Source organism: Mastigoproctus giganteus, chromosome 2 (assembly GCF_048544385.1).
Source record: "Mastigoproctus giganteus isolate SK-2022 chromosome 2, ASM4854438v1, whole genome shotgun sequence".
In the NCBI taxonomy this organism is placed as follows: Eukaryota; Metazoa; Arthropoda; class Arachnida; order Uropygi; family Thelyphonidae; genus Mastigoproctus; species Mastigoproctus giganteus.
The window spans coordinates 89,639,402-89,656,222 of NC_143576.1; the positions used below are offsets into that span (position 1 = coordinate 89,639,402).

General features: G+C 38.1%; 1 protein-coding gene across 1 annotated transcript in view; it reads right to left on the bottom strand.

Moving 5' to 3' along the window:
• Nucleotides 1–16,821, bottom strand: part of LOC150089405 (DENN domain-containing protein 1A-like) — a 263,359-nt gene that overhangs the window by 60,576 nt on the left and 185,962 nt on the right. The window contains exons 14-15 of the mRNA XM_090389970.1: nt 14,990–15,211; nt 8,746–8,877 (exon numbers count right to left, since the gene is read on the bottom strand). Coding sequence (XP_090246096.1) covers nt 8,746–8,877; nt 14,990–15,211 — 354 coding nt within the window. The remainder of the gene's footprint in view (nt 1–8,745; nt 8,878–14,989; nt 15,212–16,821) is intronic.

Consider the following 16,821-nt stretch of genomic DNA (forward strand, 5'->3'; position numbering starts at 1 on the left):
GCTCGCAACAATTGTAAAGCAGTTATTAATCAGTCCAAACTAGAGTTTGAACAGGCTAAGAGTAGAAAACTTGCTTCTTGCCCTAATGGTAGCTGAGCATTCTGGTCTCTTGCCAAAGCTATTGGCCGCAACTTTTGCCCATCTCTGCTTCCAGCTCTGTCCAAACCAGATGGTTCTGTTGTCACTTAAGCCAAGGATAAAGCTGACCTGCTAGCATCCCATTTTTCTTCCAGCTCATGTATTAATGAACTTGGTAAAACACCTCCCACCATTCCCAACACGGTCCATTCAATGCGTCCTGTGGTCTTCCGTCAAAAGGATATCAGGAGGATTTTGATGAATCTTGATGCTAAGAAAGCTCCAGGTCCTGATTGTATTTCTCCACTTGTTCTCAAAATCTGTGCTCCTGAACTTACTCCTATTCTTTGCCGCCTTTTTTCACTTTCTTATTCCAAAGGTGTTTTTCCTTCTGCTTGGAAATTTGCTCATATCCAGCCAGTTCCTAAAAAGGGTGACAAATCCCTCCCATCCAATTATCGTCCCATTGCAATTACTTCTACTCTTTCTAAAGTAATGGAGAAATCAATTAACCGCCAACTCTTAAACTACCTAGAAACCTTCCGTCTGATCAACGATCACCAGTATGGATTCCGTCAGTGTCGATCCACTGGTGATATCCTGGCTTATGTTACCCATTTATGGACTACTTCAATGGAAAGGTTCGGTGAAACACAAGTAGTTGCTCTTGACATCTCAAAGGCTTTTGATCGTGTTTGGCATAAAGGTCTTCTAAACAAGCTTCCATCTTATGGTTTGCCAACTGTTTTTAGTAATTGGTTATCCAGTTTTCTCTCTGATCGCTCACTGAGGGTGATGGTAGATGGCTCTCTGTCTTCTAACATCTCCACTAATGCCGGTGTCCCCCAAGGTTCAGTTCTTTCCCCCACTCTTTTCCTCTTGTATATCAATGACCTTCTTCCATTGACTGGAAATCCTATCCATAGTTTTGCCGATGATAGCACATTGCATTCAACTTTTCGTTTTGAGAAATCTTGTCCTGCTCAATCAGCTTCAATTTCTCGAAAATCTGCTACCAATTCCTTAAATGCCGATCTTCAGGTAACTCTCCAGTGGGGCAAAGACAACTTAGTTGATTTCAACCCTTCTAAAACTCAGTCTTGTCTTATATCTCGCAAAAAGGATTCTTCTGCTCTTATGCTTATCTTTAGTGACACTCCAATTTCTAGGCAAAAGGATATATCTCTTTTGGGGATTACCCTGACTTCTAATCTCTCTTGGCACAAGCACATTACAAATATTGCTTCCTCTGCATCTAAAAAACTTGGTTTTCTCTTTCGCTCTCGGCATTACTTTTCTTCCAAACAGCTGCTCACTCTGTATAAATCGCAAATCCGCCCTGCCATGGAATATTGTTCCCACATTTGGGGTGGTGCCCCCAAAACCTCTCTCAGGCTTCTTGATTCCATTCAGAAGAGGGCAGTTAGGTTAATTAATGACTCATCTCTAACAGAGTCTCTCCACTCGCTTTCTCATAGACGCACTGTTTCTGCTGCATGCCTCTTTTACAGATACTTCCATGGGCACTGTTCTTCTGAATTGGCTTCTATAATTCCCGCTCTCCCTTTCAAAACAGTCCGAACACGTGCCGCCACCAGCCAACATCCATTTACTGTCCAACTTCAAACCCACAGAACCAACTTTTCATCTTCCTCATTTATTCATTCAACTGCCGTTTTCTGGAACAACCTTCCTTCATACGTATTTCCTGAAAATTACAATCTACAGAAGTTCAAGTCCAATGTCTTTTTTTTTTTTTTTTGATTTGGTAGTTGTTGGTGCATCGGCTTCTGTGGCCATATTGCACCTCCCAAGGTTTTTGCAGTACTTTGATCCAAGCCCGAGGCGGGAATCGAACCCGCGACCTTTGGGTTGCCGGGCAGGTACTTTACCCACTCGGCTAGCCCGGTCAGCAAGTCCAATGTCAACAAATATCTTCTTTCGTCTTCTCAACCTCCAACCCAAGCACGGTACTAAGTACTATTGGTTCTAACACCTCTCGTGTTTGGGGTTCACATATAAAAAAAAAAAAAAATTAAAGCCTGAATGATTTCAGCTCCAATTCAAATTCATCAAAGTTTCCTTGCAGGTACTTTGCTTCCAGATATTGCAATTTACAGAAATAAAGTCTTTCATTCTGATCTAAAGACAAATACAAGCTCTTCACATTATCAAAAACTGAAATAAAATCTTAGCACTAATCAGTGACCAGCCAATTCTGCCTTGAACTATACCAAGCTTGCAGCCTCAATCCTTGAGGGCGGGTTGCCTGAATGTTAACCATCATGAAAGAGTTGGATAAGTTAGCGCATTGTTTTGGGACTTAATTTGTATATAATTTGTGTGAGCATTATTACTTATACCAGGTTATGAATCATTATCAGCTAGTAATTCTAAACAGAAAATTAATTGACAGTCATAAGATGTGGTCATGGACCCATTCTGCTAGGAGCCAGTTTAACAATGAAAACTATTTATCCTAATAACATGAAATAAAACGTCTATGTGTTCCACTATGCTACTTTCATTTCATACATACATATATATAATGTGTAAGCAGTACAGTAGAATACATGGATAAAACAATTAAGAGTACTGGTTCTAATTATTATTAGGTGGTGGTAGTAGTAATGGCATGACACAAGAAAGCAAGCTTATAAAGCATCAGCCAAAAAAAAAAAAAAAAAAACCCCCTTCCCTATCACCTGTCCATCCACTCCAATAATTTATCTAGTTCTTCCTTGAATTTATCCAAGATGGAAATTCATTCCAACAATCAACCACCTGCTAGCTGAAAGCAAAACTCTACACATCTATCCTGCAACCATCCTTCCTCAACTTGAATTGATGCTCCTCCCTCGTGTGTGTAGTCTGAACAAGAGGAAGAATACTATTGGCATCGAACCTGCTCAATCCATTTAAAGATTACCTTGCAGATGCCTAGTCTCTAGATGCTGAAATTTACAGAACTGAAGCATTTCTTGGTAAGGACACCCTTTTGTTCCCTTTGCCAATCTCATTGTCCTTCTCTGCACGTGTTCCACCAGATCTAAAATGAGGCCTCTAAACCTGTATGCATTACTCAAGATGATTATCCCATTGTACAATGGGATAATCATCTCCTTATCCCTAATAGCAAATTTACTGTACATCATTGACAAAAACCTAAGTGCTTGCATTGCTCAGAGAACTCCATATCTGACTGCACAAATACGCACGTCTTTTTTTTCTTTTCCACTACACAGTGTAGTCCACACAGTTAGCATTAGCATAGGCACATGATGCAAGAAAGCAAGCTTATATAGCATCAGCCAAAAAAAAAAAAAAAAAAAAAAAACCACCCTTATTTCACCCATCCACTCGCTCCAAATGTTTGTCAAGTTCTGCCTTGAATCTATTTAAGTTGTCAACTTCTACGACACATGGACATTTGTTCCAGCAATCAACCACCCGCTGGCTAAAGGCAAACGACCGCACATCTATCCCACAACCGTCTTTCCTCAATTTGAAGTTATGCTCTCTCAGGCGATTATTCTGAGCAAGAGAAAGAATCCCATCAGCAATTGAGCATGCTCAAACCGTTCAAGGCTTTATTCACCGAAATCAGATCACCTTGCAGTTGCCTAGTCTCCAGACACTGTAATTTGCAAAACTTAAGCCTTCGTAAGAGCAACCCTTTGTTCTATTCATTAATCTTGTTGCCCTTCTCTGTACTCGTTCCAACAGCTGTACATCCTTTTTAAAATGAGGCCTCCAGCCCTATATACAGTACTCAAGGTGTGGCCTGACCATTGCCTTATACAAGGGGATAATCACCTCCTTATCCCTGCTAGATAAATTCCTGTATATCATTAACAATACACCATGAGCTACTCTTGCAGACCATCTGCACTGCTCAGAAAACTTCATATCTGCCTGCACAATTACCCCTAGGTCCTTTTCATTCTCTACCACTGTCAGTGTGGTGCCACAGAGTTGATACATTACTCTGGGATTATTGCTTCTCATATGTAGTACTTTACATTTATCAATATTAAACTTCATTTGCCACCTCTCAGCCCATCTGCTCAACCTTTTTAGATCCTGTTGCAGCAGTGTACTGTCATTAGTGCCATTAACAACCAACCATGCCAACCTTTGTACTGTCTGCAAACGTGGACATTAAGCCTGATATACCATCATCAATATCATTAATAAATACAGAAAACAACAATGGACCCAACACTGAACATTGAGGGACTCCACTAATAACATTAGTCCACGAAGAGCAGTGTCCATTGATTGCCACCCTGTCTTCTCCCACTCAACCATCCCTTTATCCATAGCAGCAATTTGTCTCCAATGCCACACTGCTCCAATTTGTGCAGCAGTCTTCCATGTGCAACAGTATCAAAGGCTTTTCTAAGATCCAAATATATTATATCAAAATTATTCGTTGCATCCAGTTCCTTTGTGACTACATCATAGTATCCAATCAAATTGGTCAGACAAGACTTCCCCTTAACAAACCCATGCTGTGTCCGAGCTATAACTGAAGTCTTGTCTAGATGATCCTGGAATTCTTCTTTAACCAGTGCTCCATTAATTTCCCTGGAACAGAAGTTAAACTAATAGGTCTGTAATTACCTGTGTCTCCTTTTGATCCTCCTTTGTGGATTGGGGTTACATTTGCACATCTTCAGTCCATGGGTACCTCCCCTGAGTCCAGGGAAGCTCTCATAATTATGGCTAAGGGTTTGCTTACTTCCTTTGCCACCTCCTTTAATATAACTGGATAGATTCCATCCACCCCAGGTGCCTTTCTTGTGTTTATCTTCAACAATTTCTCCTCCACTTTACTCTCAGTTATTACAAGATTATCTAGCTTACTGCCAGAGTTGAATACACCTGTGGCATTCTCCTCCCTGAATAACTTCTCATGTGTGAATATCAATGCAAAATATTCATTTATTTTGTTAGCTACCTGAGCAAGATCATCAACAGTTGAACCATTGATATCAAGTGGACCAATCTGATTCATCCACTTCCTTCTAGAGTTTACGCAAGTAAAGAACTCTTTGCTGTTTTTCTTTGCATCCTTTGCCAAAGATTTCTCGTAATCTGCCTTCGCCTGCCTAAGCTCCTCTGTAACTTGGTTACAGACCAGCTTACATCTATCATAGGCTTCTGTGTCACATGTTAATTTATATGTATCCCATGCATTTTTCTTCTCTGTCACATGTCTAATTAGTTCATCTGAAATCCATTTAGGCTTAAATATTGAACAATATTTCTTTGTTGTCATGAAAAGCCTAGTAGCTTCCAAGATTAATTCTTTGAATGCTTCCCATTTTGAATTTGCTGTTGGTAACATCATCAGTTGGTTCCACCATATAGAATTTAAATACCATCTCAGACCACTGTAGTCACCTTTATGAAAGAAAAAACCCTTCCCTTTATCCCTGATGGTAGTTACCTCTTTGAGTAAATCCCACTTCAGCACACTGTGATCACTGCTACCTAGTGGTTCCTTTATCTGCAGATTCTTGATGCATGAAGAATCACTACTGATAATCAGATCAAGAGTATTACTCCCTCTAGTTGCCTCTGAACATTCTGCTGTAGAAAACAATCATCCAATAAATCCACAAAAGCCTTGCTAGTGTATGAGTGATCAACCCACAAATTCCAGTCAATATCCAGGAAATTAAAATCCCCCATAAGTCACTCTAATTTGCCGGCTCACTCTATTTCTCTGCACAATTACTCATCATACTCCTCAGATTCATTAGGCCTATAACACACAAACCTACTCTCATTTTTCCTTTCCCAGTGCTTATGTCACGCCAAACAGACTCAACATTGCATTGTGCACCAACATCAATTGAATGCATTTCCTTAGATTTTATGTGTTTTTTAACTAACAGCATAACCCCTCCTCCCTTCCTGTCCTGTCTATCCTTTCTATACACATTGTACTCCTCAAATTCCAGTTCTGCACTGCTTATGTCTGTGTTACACCATGCCTCTGATATTCTAACAATATCTGCCTTTGATGTCTTGACTAGCACTTCAAGCTCATCGAATTTATTAACTATACTCCTAGCATTGGTGTACATGCAAGTATACATGCACCTGTTTCTACGCTTAGTCACCCTAACACAGCCCATGCATTTACTTGTTCCACTATGACTCCCATCAGTCCTGGAAATTCCCATTGCCTTGCTTTCCAGGCTGCTGCTCAATTGCATTTCAATAGAAGTAGTGCAAGAATCACTTTTACCTCTGCCAGCGGCTACTGTTAATCTATTAGTCCATGTATCACCCCAAGCTAGCAGTTTTCCGACCCACCTAACTCTGCCTCGATATCATCAGCAAACATTCTTGCACCCTTTCTATTTAAGTGTATCCCATCCCTGTAGAAGCAGTCTCTCCTGTTAACAAGTACAGACCAGGCTGAAAAAATTCTACCCCTTGAGCCCTGCACAATCTCTCCAGGGCCGAATTGATTGACAAGGCTCTCATCATATACTCCCTCCTATCGTGTCTGGGCAGAATTGCAGACACTTTCAAATTCAACCCTAACTCACGGCTTTTTTTCAGCATTGTCTTGTACTTAAGTAATTCTGCCGGTCTCCTACTCTTAATGATATTAAGAGTAGGAAACCGACTACTCTCGTAGTGCCAACGTATACAACAATATCACCCTTTGTGCCCTTAAAGGATGATATCTGCCCTACAATGTCATCAACCTTTGCCCTTGGCACACATATCCTGGTTCTGTTCCATCTATCCTTTTTGCACAATATGTTCTCTGTTTCCCTGACAATAGAGTCACCTACAACAACCAGTTCCTTTGGGACCAGCGCATTCTGCCTTGGGGATTGCCGCTGTGTTGTGTGATGTTCAAGTGCAAGCTCTGGCATTGATGTAGGCAGCTGAGAGCTTGATGGGATCTCAATTTAAATTCTTTGAGGGCATCCACCCTGTCCTTCAAGCTCTCATATAAGCGCATTACAATGCCGAGTTGTTGGCTGATTTCCTAGCACCCCCTTACGTCGCGCACACACAAAGACATTCCCTTGACAATATCAAGTCCCGTTCCTGATTGCTCCACAAACATCAAACAAGCAGTGCATTTCAATAGACTATGATTCAGAGGGCAATCGCCCCTCTCAGTTCTCCCCTGAGCCACAGCAATTCCACTAGTTTGAGCCTTTTGCTTTGCTGCTCTGGTCTGAGTTATGATTTCTATTCAAGTTCAATAAAATTCCAATACAAAATATATCCCTAAACTTATATCCCAATGCAGTTATAACACTATATATATGTATTTCTGTATCGAATATTATCTCCGAGTTACGTTATATGTCAACTTATATGTATTAATTTATGATGTTACGTTTGTAATAACTAGGTCGCTATATTTATTTAGTTAAAAAAGTACAATTCAATTGACAATGAAATTTAATAAGATTAATAAATTTTACTGATTAATTGATACTACTATACTCGCTATCTAGTTTTCTGTTAGACCTTACGCTATCTAGTTCAGTGCACGGGTTATATCGTATAACAATGGCGGTTAATCTACGGACACGCGGTATTATTTACTTTCCAAATTGTGCTATCTAAATTCAAAATAAACCATGGAGCTTGACTAGGTCTATAAGCTACTTATAGAAAATAATTTAATCTAACAATTAAGTCAATAAAGCGGCTAAGTATAATTAAAAACTTTTTGTTCACGGCAGTGGCAAAACCTGTCCACAAGTGGATTTGATACCCTTACCGATACTAAGTAATAACCTACAAAATCTCTATCTAAATTCAATTTAAAGTATTGTTACTAAGAATATAAAGCAACTCTAAAAAATAAATTAATATGCCAATTTAAGTCAATAAAAAAGCAAAAAAAGCAGTTGGCAGTTAATTTGGGATCTGTTATCCATATGTAGTACCTTGCATTTGTCAATTATATTTCGGTTTTACAGCCGATCTGCCTAATTTTTTTAGATCTTGTTGCAGAGTTTACTCTGATTACTGTCATTAACTACCCTGCCAACCTTTTTATCATCTGCAAACTTAGACATTAAGCCTGATGTAACTTCATTAATAAATACAGAAAACAACAATGGGCCCAGCAATGAAAATTGGTGAATTCCACTAATAATATTAGTCCATGAAGGGGAGTGTCCATTGATAACCTCCCTCTGTCTTTTCCCACTCAACTATCCCATAGCTGAAACTTGCCATTATTGCCACACTGATTCAATTTGTATAGCAGTCTTTTTTTTTTTTTTTTTATGTACAACAGTATCAAAACCTTTTCTGAAATTCAAGTATATGATATCAAAATTATTTTTTGCATCCAGTTCCTTTGTTACTGCATCATAGTATCCAATCAGTTTGATCAGACAAGATTTTCCCTTAACAAATCCATGCTGTGACTGCAGTTTAACTGTATCCCTGTCTATATAGTCCTGCATTACTTCTTTAAGCAATGACTCCAATATTTTCCCTGGAACAGAAGTTAAGTTAATGGGTTTGTAATTTTAATTAATAGTGTTCATTTTAATTAATAGGAAAGCAAAGTATAACAGAGTTCAAATGGATGAAATTCAACCCACTATCATTCAAAAATAATAAATATTTTTTTATAAAAAACAGAACAAACAACATACCTACCTTCACAGATGACATTCCACTTGACCATCGACCAACTGCTTTTTTATGTTCATATGATTTCAGCTCCAATTCAAATTCATCACATTCAATTTTACCAGATGTAGTTAGCAATTTTATTTTGTAATCAACAAACTGGAATAAAATAACATCAATGTTGTATTAAAAAAACAAAACACACACAAAAAAGAAACCCATCTACAAACAAAGAAAAAGCTATGTGAACATATTTATCACATAAATCATGTTAATATAACTATGAAAAACTGCTTTGACAGGTTCATTTCGTATGCTAAGCAAATAGCCTTTTGGTGCTGTTTTAAGGTAATGGTTTTTCAAGGTGACTGATGGATAAGGAACTCTGTTCTATCAAGGAACATCATAATTTGATTCCTAATTTGATAATTTGCCAGTCAAGCTGATTGGGGTTCTCAATGTGCCTAATCCTAAACACTGCCTTCAAATAAATATTTAGATGGCACACTTAATCTATGGACCTAATATAAATTATGATCCCCCTGCCAAAAGTTACAGCACTAGTTATTACATCAAGTTGATGATTATAACAAAACAAAGAGTGCATACTCCAAAAACTTCATTAAACCCTAAGTCAATACACATCTATTGACAACCTACAACTGTGAGCAAATCTTAAGTAAGGATATTGAAGAAGCAACCACTTTCTTAACACAACAGCTGAGGCATATTGTAAATGAAAGAGCTTTGAAGTAACTAAGAATAACAAAGCACACTAAAACATGGTTCAACCCCCCAGACTTTCAAAGCAAGTGTTCTTGAAGAAACAAAAAAAAAAAAAAAAAAAAAAAAAACACATATACAGAACATGGCAAAAGACCCATAAACCACTTGGCTCCCTCACTATAAATGAACAAGAACCAACTTCCTCAACTGTAAAAGGAATTGACACTATCATGATGTATAAAAATCTAGTAAAATATAGAAGAATTACAAACCAGAGGATTGATCAAATACACTGTTTTGTTTGTTTTTTTCAGGAGCATTAGCAGCTAAGGCCATATTGCAACGGGAAATGTGGTGATCATTCCCTGACCTTTCCGCATCCTCCGTATTTGGTGGTGACGGGCTGGAACCCCGGTCTAATCAAGAAGCGTGTGCTACGCACTGCTGCTCCTTCCCACCTGGCTACGGAGGCGCCTATCAAATACACTGAGAAGGCTTTCATGACTGGATACACATGACCTTCAATCACCTTACCCCTCCCTTGTCAATCGTTCCCCTAGGAGAACAGTACTGGTATAAGATCATGTTGAACGAATGGCACCATGCATTATGAGACAACCAGAATCACATTTGCAGAGCATAAAATGACCTTACAGAAATCAATCTGACCAGAGAATCTTTAACAGAGACCAGATGGATTACCTCTATTCATTCTGAAATTATGCAGCCTCTTCAATGCAGATCTATAAAATGGGTGCATTATAATGGATCAAAAATGGATCAGTGAATTATAATTCTTCGTGGACTAATGTTATCAGTGGAGTCCCACAGGGTTCGGTGTTGGGTCCACTGCTGTTTTGTATATTTATTAATAATATTGATGAAGGTATATCAAGCTTAATGTCCGAGTTTGCAGATGATACAAAAGTTGGCAGGGTTGTTAATGACAGTAATGGCAGTGTGCACTACTGTAACAGGATCTAGAAAATTTGGGAAAATGGGCTGAGAAGTGGCAACTGAAATTTAACATTGACAAATGCAAACTACTGCATATGGGTAGAAGTAACCCAAGAGGAACGTACTAAACTACACTTAAGGTGGTAGAAAATGAAAAAGACCTGGGAGTAATTGTGCAGTCAGATATGAAGTTTTCTGAGCAATGCAGACAGGCTGCCAGGGCAGGTCATGTGGTTTTGTCAATGATATATAGGAATTTTGCTAGCGCGGAAAAGGAGGTGATTGTCCCTCTGTATAAGGCAATGATCAGGCCACGCCTTGAGTACTGTGTACAGGTCTGGAGGCCTCATTTTAGGAAGGATGTAGATTTGCTTGAGCGTGTACAGAGAAGGGCAACAAGATTGGTGAGGGGAGTGAAGGGATCCTCTTACCAAGAGAGGCTTAAGTTCTGCAAATTGCAGTGGTTGGAGACTAGGTACCTGCGTGGTGATCTGATTGAGGTGTATAAGGCCTTGAATGGGTTGAGCACGCTGAATTCTGATGGGATTCTTCCACTTGTTCAGATTACGAACCTAAGGAGGCATAAATTCAAATTGAGGAAAGACAAATGTAGAATAGATGTGCGGAAATTTGCCTTTAGCCATGGTGGTTAATTGCTGGAACAAACTTCCATCTGTCGTTGTGGAAGTTGATAGGTTAAATAAATTTAAGGAGGAACTGGGCAAACATTTGGAGGGAATTCTTGCATTTTTTTTTTTTGGCTTATGTTGCATAAACTCATACGCTTGCTTTCTTGTATCACATGTCACTATTACTACTACTACTACTATGCTACAAACTGTAAATGCCAGAGATAGTTTAAGTTTTAGTGCAGTGTAGTGTTGGTTTATGTTGGCCTGTTGTTCCTCCAGCCTTTAGCCCCCCCATTGCCTGTCCTTGCCTCGGGGGGGGGAGGCAGCTGTGTATGGTACAGATAGATAGTTCTTTGGCAGGGGTGAACCCTGGACTGCACCTGAGCTTGCCAGGGAGGGCCCTAGGGGGAAAATGGTAGAAGGGGAAGCATAAAAGGAATGAGAGTGAAAAGGGAGGGAACAGATGAAGAAGATTAAGATGGACAATAGGAAGGCTGTCTACCTTGAAATAAGAAGTTAAAGGGATAGAGGGACACTCCTATGTGAGGAGCCCATCCTCACATGAGGGGGGCAGCAATCTGGGCTATGCAAAAATGCCTTGCTTTTTGTGAGAGTCAGGTAAGGAGTAAGCAATGGAGAGTTAAAGTCTTGCCAAAAAGAGGCAGTTTGTTGTCTGGATCAAAGAACAATTCATAAATCACTGGTTTACCCCAGAACTGCCCTTGTTCCAGCTTTGCACATCAAACTGAGTTTAATGAAACAGTTTGTATCAGCTTCAAAGGTAGTTGAAGGTCCCTACTTCAACTACCTTTGTACTAAATTCCCATTGATTACCCAAGAAAAGGTAAAACAAGGTGTTTTTGTTGGACCTCAAATTTGCAAACTGATGAGGGAATGAGATTTTGAGGGAACTATGAATAAAAGAAAAAACAGGCAAGGATTAGCTTCAGGTCTGTTGTTGAGAACTTCTTAGGGAACAACAAGGATCCAGACTAGATGAATATAGTTGAAAATATACTGCAGCTCAAATTCAAGAAACTGGGCTGCAACCGTGTCAAGTATATTGTTTACACTCCCACATCAACTAATTCCTAGAAAATCTAGGAAGTATTAGTGAAGAACAGTGTGAGAGATTTCAAAAGGATATTAAAGACATGGGATGAGATGAGATACCAGGAGTTGTGAAATGGAGTGTCAACATGATGGCTGATTATTGCTGAATGCTGAAGAGGGACTGTAAAGTAGAAGGATCTGCAAGAAAATGAATGAAATGAAAATTTGACACATCGTAGATCAGTTTTTAAAATGAGGGGAGAGTGTTTATTGGGCTTTTTAACACACTGCCCTTTTTAATAGTGTTTTCAACATGCATTTTAATATAAAAGTCTCATTAAAGTAGCATTTTGTTATAATTTCAGTGCACAAATTCTGACAAAATAAATTTTTGTGAAAAATCAAATTTACTTTTGTAATTTTTGAAGAAACTTGGCTTGATGGAAGCAAACGGAAGTCATTTTTGAAATCAGCATTAGAAAATGATTTAGAAACACCCTTTTCTGAGAAAACATCAGTGAATTATTTTTGAAATCCAGAGTAGCATAATGCTTCTTACTAATGTAAGAGCCAATACTCTCCTACCATTTCATATGCTGAAAAACAGTTTTATGCATGTAAATGGGCATGTGAAAACTTAAAATGCCTTAAGTTCAGAAAAAGATCTGCAAAGCATAAGTTGAGAAAAAATATCTGAAAAAGAGATCTTATTGCTACTTAAGATTTCAATTCTTTACACTGCTTTTAACAAACTTCCATAGAATAAACACAGTGAACAATTATTAGTAGTTATATATATGATGGAAGAAAGCAAGTTTATACAGAATCAGAAGGAAAAAAAAAAAAAAAAAAAAGAGCCAACAAAAAAAAAAAAAAAAACACCACTTCCCACATCACCTGTCTAACCCCTGTAGTTATTCCTTACTTTTATTCAAACTACCCACTTTCATAAAACTAGATGGAGGTTTCCCCCAACAATCAACTGACCACTGGTTGAAAGCAAATTTCTGCACATCTCCCCTGCAACCACCCTTGCTCAGTTTAAAAAGCCCCTCATACAAGTTGTCTGAGCAAGAGGAAGGGTACCATCAGCTTTTAGATTACTTCATCCATTCAAAGCCTTTGACCAGATCTTGCAGGTACACACTTCCAGACACTGCAATTTGCAGAACCGAAGCTTTTCTTCATAAGAGTACTCTTTTGTTCCCCTCACTAATCTCACTGCCCTTCTCTGAACCTGTTCCAACAGATCAACAGCCTTCCTAAAATGAAGCATCCAGACCTGTACACAGTAATCAAAATGTGGCCTAAGCTCTGTCTTATACAACAGGATAATCATCTCCATACTCCTGCTGGAAAAATCCCATATTTCACTGACAAAACCCCATGAGCTGTCATAGCAGCCTGTCTGCAAAGAATTTCATGTCTGACTCGCACTTACCATCAGTGGACAATGAAAAAGATCTGGGGTGAGGTCTTTTTTGTTCTCCACTAATTTAAGTGTGGTACCACAGAGCTGGTAAGTTATTCTGAGATTATTGCTACCCATATATAGTACCTTGATTTTTCAATATTAATCTTCAGTTGCTACTTTACAGCCCATCTGCCTAATCTTCCTAGATCTTGTTGAGTAACATACTTTCATTCCTGCCATTAACCAACCCGCTAACCTTTGTATCATGCAAACTTGGACGATAAGCTTGAAATGCCTTCATCACTATGAAGGGTCATCATAATACTTAAGGGTCTAATACTTAAGCTTGAAGAACTCCACTAATAATGTTAGTCCAAGAAGATCAGGGCCAATTAACACTCGCTTTGTCTTCTGCCACTCAACCATTCCTTCATCCATAGCAGTAATTTGCCTCTAATGACACAGCTCTCCCAACTATACAGCTGTCTTTTATGTGGATTAGTATCAAAAGCTTTTCTGAAATCTTAAAAAATAAAAACTGTGTACTGCATCTGAACTGATACAGTGGACAGTATTTTTTTTTTTTTTTCTTCAGATCTCTAACTGATAATTACTGGAATGACACACATACACTGATACATAAAGGTACAGTCCACACATTATTTCATAATGTGTAGACTGTACCTTCAGGTTAGATTCAGGACTTAAATGATAAAAAAGTTTATATAAATGTGTGTCCAATTCTTAAGGTTACAGAGCTACAGGAAATTAAATAATAAAAATTCTACTGAATTTTCAATGTTAAAAAAATAATAAAATAATAAGGACAAGTAGTCATACTTAATAAAATGTTTATTCATACCATTTAGATGTTTTTTTATTCTTATTTATTTTTTTTATTATTTTATGCCAATGAAAATGACTTTTCTCTGTGGCTTTTTTAAAAATTCAAGGGGAAATAGTTCCATAACTTCTCAGAATCAAGCATTTTTTATGTGAACTTTTTTCATTGTTTTCAGGTCTTAAAAGTACAAACCTACATATTATGAAATACCCTGTACGTACACACACTTCATGCAAGTTTTAGTGCTTGACAACTAAAACATTCATGAATCAAATGCATTTAGAATTATTTATATTTACAGCATTGTATAGTTATACCTTTAATTCCTAAGTCCTAAAGTTAAGTAGGCTGATTCTCTGTGGAAGGTCATTATATGCCATCACAATACAAAATAAACTTTCTAAACCCGTTACAGGAAAAAACATGTCTAAAAATTATTAATTTATTTCTACTTTTTCTAGACACAAACCATATATGAAATTAATGAAATAAGTTTGAATCCTGAAGAAGAGGGGCCTCATTAAATAGTTTTGACTTTTTAATATTATTCAATAATATTAAAAAGTCATTTTAGGAAAATTCAGTATTTTAGATATTCAGCAACTCTCATAAAATAGAAGTCCGTAGAAAAAACATGTTCCTTACTTGTTGAAAAATCTGTGTATTTAGAATTTTCCGTAAAAATGATTCCATTTCAGGCCTTGTCTTTGCAAATGTATCAGGACATAAAGCAATTCCTGATGTTGTTAATTTCAAGGCGTCACCATAGCCACCAATAAGCTGCACTAAAGCATACAGAAATGCTCGAGATATGCCATCAGCCAACAGCTTTTCAGGATGTTTTAAATTTCGTCTCAAAATTGATAACTGCAGAAATATAAAGAAAAAAATTAAAACATCATTTAAACATTATCCATAAAATATCCATTATATTATATATATAAATATATATTATTCAGCTAGTAAGAAGTATTCAGATGTGAAATCAAATAATTCTGATTAAAATTATAATTGGCTGTATTGGAAAACTACATTAATGGCTTAATTTAATGCAGTTTCTCAGCAACATCCTGAAACTAAGAAGGAATAACTGCACCCATATGCAGAAGACAAGCTGTGTGACTTATTTCACCGAACTTTCCAAAAACTGCAGGAACTATTTTTTGTTCACTTCTTATGCTGCGGTTGTCTTCTACAAAGAGGCTGCCATATTGGATTTTTGCTGGTTTGAGAACTTTATGAAGCCTATAACTTCTGACTCGCTCAACAGAAAATTATGATTCTGGTGTCAACTGTGAGCCCTCAACACCCCCTTCTTCTGACAGAAACTTCTTTGCCAAACTTCTCTTGGAACATTTTTTTTTATCTATGCTGATTGCTTTCCCCATTACAAATATGGAATATTTTTGCTACCTCACCACTCCAGAATGCTATGATGGAAAATTTTCCTAGGCAATTTATCTTGATCAGCATCATCAGAAGACCCACTAAAAATTTTCAGCCAAACTGAACTATTATTTTAGAAGTTATTGACTTTTTAAAATTTCCCCCCCATGGTTCCCTTAAGCATGGGGGGAGGGGGAATTTTCTGCATGTTCAGATCCAAATGTCATTGTACAAATGACATTTAGATCTGAATTCATCTGTATGTTCTACACCCCCAATTATCCTGATTTTAAGTAGTCCAAGTCTTCCTAGGGTTACCTTCAGTGGAACTGTCTTTTCCTCAACTGCCACTCCCAACCATATTAGCCCAAAAGTTCACTGATGGACTTCTTGGGTTGGATTTCGTCATACAGACAAACTTGACCCATTGGTTTGCTCATCTCCCACAGGCCTAGTGAACTCTCCCAGTCTTTGTTTGCTAATCTGAACTCCCTAACACAGACGTTCAGCATTTCTCCCCCAACAAGAACTATTATGTCAGAAACGGATGAAGATTACATGGTCAGACAGACTACAAACCACATGAGAAGTGCACTAACACTACAAAATGTTGACACTGGAAGGGAACCAAGATCCCTGAAGACCAAGGGAACAATTGAAAACCCCAACAAATCTGGAACTGAGCCTCCTCCTCCCTACTACAGAACACCTCAGATGATCACTGACCTGAAGCCTCTTCTGGCTTGAACCCTGAATATGCTCCAAACGGTGAAGTACCTTTCTGAGCATCCCCATAGAAGAAGCTCCTTAGGTTCAGAGATATGCTTGAGCAGTATATGGCAATCTAAATCAATATGGCTGCATTAGAATGGAAATTATATAAATCTGATCAAGGATGGAGGGCATTATCCTCCACCTTCACACCAATAATGAGAGGCTTTGTTACCAAAATGAAAACAATATTGCAAGAATGAGAAAAACAAATGCCACAATGCCTCCATTCATATGCTGAGGCATTGAGAATTACTTGGCCAAGTACTGATCAAGTTTCCCCTTGAGTGACAGGAAAAGACCAGAAAAACAGAAAAGCT